Here is a 5175-nt window from a genome sequence, read left to right as displayed (position 1 = left end):
CTTGCCCCCGAGGGGTTTGTGTTTCCCTTCGCTATGGTTGGTGTTCCATTCCTAGGGGGTTTGGCCTCGCTTGCCCCCGAGGGGTGTGTGCTCGCCACGCTCCAGGCGTGGCTGGGTCCACCTGGAGACGTGAGGGTCGTTTGTGGTTGGTTCATCCTGGCTGTGCTGCCCAGGGGTGGGTGATGGGGCAGCTCCTGCCCTTGGTGGGGGTTTCCCCCCTAGCCTGAGCTCTGTCTAAACAGGCAGAGCCTAAACAGCTGCTCGTTCCCCTTTTCCCATGGGCAAAGAGCCTCTCCAGCAGTGCAGGGCATAGGGTGCTCCATTCCCTGGAGTTCCCCTGCCCTTGGAGGGAGTTTGCACCCCTAACCTGAGCTCTCCCCAAGCAGGTGAGGAGCTGCTCATTCCTCTTTTCCCATGGATAAAGAGCCTCTCCAGCAGTGCAGGGCATAGGGTGCTCCATTCCCTGGGCTCCGCCTGCCTTTGGTGGGGGTTTCCCCTTCTCAGCCTGAGCTGTGCCTGAACAGATGAGGAGCTGCTCATTCCTCTTTTTTTCTTGGGCAAAGAGTGTCTCCAGCAGTGCAGGGCTTAGGGTGCTCCATTCCCTGGGCTCCCCCTGCCCTTGGAGGGGGGAGCTCTGTGTAAACAGGCAGAGCTTAAACAGCTGCTTGTTCCTCTTTTCTCATGGGCAAAGAGCCTCTCCAGCAGTGCAAGGCTTAGAGTGCTCCATCCCCTGGGCTCCCCCTGCTCTTGGTGAGGGTTTCCCCTTCTCAGCCTGAGCTCTCCCTAAGCAGGTGAGGAGCTGCTCAATTCCTCCTTTTCCATGGGCAAAGAGCCTCTCCAGCAGTGCAAGGCTTAGAGTGCTCCATCCCCTGGGCTCCCCCTGCTCTTGGTGAGGGTTTCCCCTTCTCAGCCTGAGCTCTCCCTAAGCAGGTGAGGAGCTGCTCAATTCCTCCTTTTCCATGGGCAAAGAGCCTCTCCAGCAGTGCAGGGAGGTGTGTGCACAGGGTGCTCCATCCCTGGACTCCCCCTGCCCTTGGAGGGGGTTTGCACCCCTAACCTGAGCTCTCCCTAAGCAGGTGAGGAGCTGCTCAATTCCTCCTTTTCCATGGGCAAAGAGCCTCTCCAGCAGTGCAGGGAGGTGTGTGCACAGGGTGCTCCATCCCTGGGCTCTCTCTGTCCTTGGAGGGAGTTTCCCCCCCAGCCTGAGCTCTTTCTAAACAGGTAGAACATAAACAGCTGTTTGTTCCTCTTTTCCTGTGGGCAAAGAGCCTCTCCAGCAGTACCGGGCACAGGATGCTCCATCCCTGGGTTCCCTCTCTCCTGCTGTCCCATATCCCTGCAGCTCTGCCCTTGCTGCAGAGGGACACAGCCTTTCCCAGAGCTCATCCCTTCCTAGACACATCCCCACTGCTTCATCTCACCCTCAGCTGCTTTAATTTTTGATGAAGGAGATCTTGAAGCTGCCAGTCACGACAGGGACGTGTTTGTCAGGGCTCCTGTAGGTGACTCTCTACCTTTGGCTCTTCCCCGATGCACCAGAGGCCCCTCAGGGTCTCCCTGGCAAAGGAGTGTCATGATTCACACTGGTTTCTGTCTGGTTTGTTCAGTTTCTGTCTCTCCGGGCTCAGGAGATTATTGTTCTTTCCCTCTGAGCTGTGCAGGGTGGGATGAGGGTTAAGATATTCCTGTGAATCATTAAAATCACAGTAACCAAGACTGGAAAGACCTCAGGAAGTCTCTGGTCCAACCTCTCTGCTCCAGGCAGGGTCAGCTGTAAGATCAGACCAGGTTACTCAGCATTCCTGAGCATCTCTCCTGCTGCCCTTCATGCCTGCATGAAAAATTGCCCTTAAATTACTGGATGCTGCTCCTTCATCCCTCTCTGTTCTCCTCTGCAGCTCTCTCCTGATCGCCTGTGAGTGTGTTATTTGAAGGGAGGGGGAAAAAAGCTGTTTGGGGAGAGCAACAAAAGACAATCTCGAGCTTGTGTGTGATTCAGAGCTCAAGGTCTTTGTACTTGATGTACATGGGGGAGAGTGAAGCACCTTCTTATGCTCATTGAAAGCAGATTTGTGTGGTGAGCCAGGGCTGCTCGTGCCAGCAGGCTGAGGCAGAGGGAAACAGGAGGCTAAAGCAGAGGGAAAAAGGGAAGCAGCAGTCAGGCTTGGAAGATAAATGTGGTTTTTATGTCCCAGGTGGGACTGTGACGCTGGTGGTGCTGAGGCTGCTGTGACCCTCTGGCTGCCTCCTTATGCTGTGTCCTTTGTTTGACTCTTGCCTCTAACTGCATGGACCAGACTTGTGTTTTCTCAGTTTTTAGGAGCTGATAGTCCTAAAAATTTCAGGATTTAGGGAAAGGAGTGACAGAAAGATTCACAGCTGAGGATTTTTGGGTTTTAAGAAGAATTCTCTAGGCCAGAAAGAGGCACAGCACGGAGTTCTGTGAGTGCCATTGTTCAGGTGGAGAAGTCTCAGATTTATCTGAGCTGTTCACATCCAGCTTGTGCTGGCAGAACAGGTTTGGAGCAAGGGTTGAAAACCAAGGATTAACGTGGTTTCCAGCTCTCCTCAGCTGGAAATGTGACCCTGTGGAGGATGCTTTATCCAAGAGTTACATGAAATTCCCTGTTTTCCTCTTCCTTCCCAGTTTCCTGTCCTGCCCAGCTCTGTGAGTAGTTAATGCAGAAGATAAAGAGGGTTCGGCTGGAAAAGGAGACTGCAGGAAGTTGGAGAAGGTATGTGTCCATCTTCCTCCTCCTGGGGCTTTTGTGCTGCTGTGGGACAGAACAGTAATCACCTCTGGAGTGGCTGAGGCTTCTGAAAAACCTCAACTCTACAATTCTGCCCAGGAACTCTGTGTCAGGATCTGTGAGTCAGGAAGTGACTCAGGGTGATAAGTTGGTTCACTGACTCCCAGTTCTAAGCTTGACAGTTTTTTTTCCTGTGCTGATTCCCCACCTGTGCTTGCTTGTTCCCTCAACACCAACACCTTCCCCCTGAAGGAGGGTTTGCTGCTTGGATGCCTCATCCAGCTCACCTGGCAGGACAAAAAAGGCATTCAGAGATCTCCAAGGGGTATCTCCATGTTTTGGGGATCAGCAGTGTTCTGCCACAGCTCTGAATCATCTCAGTCTTCAGTGTGCAGGTATAAGGGACAGGGTTTGGCCAGCAAGGTGTAAATCTAGATGTGCTGTTGATACCTAAGCTGGTTAATAATTGGTGTCTCGATCCAAATCACCTTGGAATAATGTAATCCCCAAATTCACTCTGAGATAAGTTATAATCATTATACTCATTTACTTACATGAGTGGTGTTGCCAAGTCCTGCCTGTGTTTTGTCCAAGGGATGTATGTAGTGATGGATGAAGCAATTGGAGTTTCTTTTTATTCTATATCGTGACAGGATCTAAGTTTTAGGGTCATTTTCCTTCTAGTGGGTGGTGTCCTTGCCCATGGCAGGGGTTGGAACTAGATGATCTTTGGGGTCCCTTCTCATTCTGTGGTTTTGTGAGACTCCACCACTCTCCAGCTATGCCAGTGGTAACTCCCAACACTTTCACCTCACTTTGTGTGGTGGTTTTGCTTATCCCACTTCTCCCCTCTGCCCTAGTGTCAGAATCACCAGGCTGAGAACAGTACTGAGCTAAAAGTTGTGCTGTTCACTTGAACATGGAATGATGGCAGTATAGTCTGGAAGGGGCTCCAGGCTCCAGTTCAGTTTGGGATAGTTACCAGTATCACACTGTGGATTGTTTTGAGACCTTAAAGTCAACCTGGCTGAGTGAAACAGGTTCATCAGCTGGGGGAGAGTAACCCAAGACATCTGGAGCCAAATCCAGGTTGTTTTCATTGACTGAGTTGCCATGCAGTGAGATTGGGTTGGGAGAATTTCACCCAGTTGATGGATTTTGGTGGTCTTCCTATGCTGTGTTTCTGACATGCAGCAATTCTGCCTTGAGATGTGATGTTAGTTGCTGCAGTGGATATAGACAGAAGCCACAGACACACAGCCTTAGAACATCCCATCGTGTTCTCTTTTGTGGTTTCACTTGGGCTTCCTGCCTGGCTTTGATTGGAAAATACTCCTCTTTATCCATTTTCAAGCTGTGGGTTTACTGCTGGGCAGTAGGTACCAGGAGTACGTACAGATTTATTTTGGGAGCTTGTTCTTGTGTTATTATTGGCACTTTTTTGTATGATTTAGGGACTTGCAGTTGAAGGAGATGTTTTATTTCCAGCTCTGTATGCTGTAGTTTCAGGAAGTCCAAATGTTCTTGGGTTTAGGTTTGCTCATCTGTGATTGCATGAGGTGACAAACTAGGTGAGAACTTCTATTTGGAGGGTTTGGTAGAAAGTGCAAGCTGTGGGGAATCATGGAATGGTTTGGGTTGGATGGGAACTTAAAGCTCATCTCATTCCACCCTCCGCCATGGGCAGAGACACCTTCCACCAGCCCAGGTTGCTTCAACCCCCATCCAACATGGCCTGGAACACTCCCAGGCATGGAGCAGCCACAGCTGCTCTGGGAAATCCATTCCAGTGCCTCATCACCCTCCCAGGGAAGAATTTCTTCCCAGTATCCCATCTAAACTCCCTGTCTGGCCATGTGTAGCCATTCCTGGGTCCTGTCACTACATGTCCTTGTAAATAGTCTCCAATCCTCAAGCAACACTGAGGGTTCTCCTAAAAATGCTCAGGGTAGAAAATGAGCAGAGGTGTTTTGCTTGTGGTGACACAAACCATCATCCTTCTCCTTCTCCCTGATTCTCTTCTGGGAAGGAATTCATTGTGCTTCGTGCTGAGGGTACTCAGGGAATCTCTGAGATTTGGTTTCTGTGGCATTCTTGCTTAATCCTCACTGCATCTCAGAATTATTCTGTCCTGTCAGAGTGCCCAGACCAGAGGCAGCATCCAAGAAACACCTCATCTGGAGATTTAAATCTTGGAGCTGCTGAGGACAAGGTCTTTTTGGTGGACTCCACAGTCCTTGGGTTGCTGTGTTGGTGCCATGTCAAGGTGGTGATTCTGTCTCCATGGAACAAACCTCTCCAGCCTAACTTTATTCAGTACTGAAGCTCCTGTGAAATTCTTCGTAGCATTCTTTTAGGTGCCCCCAAAACCACTCCAATGTCCTCATGGAAGGACATCCTGCTTCTCCAGTGGCATGCCAAAAAC

At 50.6% G+C, this 5175-nt stretch overlaps 1 protein-coding gene across 1 annotated transcript in view; it reads left to right on the top strand.

The window, feature by feature from the left end:
- The first annotated feature begins 2679 nt into the window (after positions 1–2679).
- The window catches only part of DPP9 (dipeptidyl-peptidase 9), a 20304-nt gene continuing 17808 nt past the window's right edge, over positions 2680–5175 (top strand). The window contains exon 1 of the mRNA XM_009077304.1: positions 2680–2735. Within this exon, the coding sequence (XP_009075552.1) occupies positions 2680–2735 (56 nt within the window). The remainder of the gene's footprint in view (positions 2736–5175) is intronic.

The sequence above is a fragment of the Acanthisitta chloris genome, unplaced genomic scaffold (assembly GCF_000695815.1).
Source record: "Acanthisitta chloris isolate BGI_N310 unplaced genomic scaffold, ASM69581v1 scaffold19800, whole genome shotgun sequence".
Taxonomy (NCBI): Eukaryota; Metazoa; Chordata; class Aves; order Passeriformes; family Acanthisittidae; genus Acanthisitta; species Acanthisitta chloris.
Note: the sequence above shows the minus strand (reverse complement) of the source record. Positions and strands in the feature narration are given on the sequence as shown.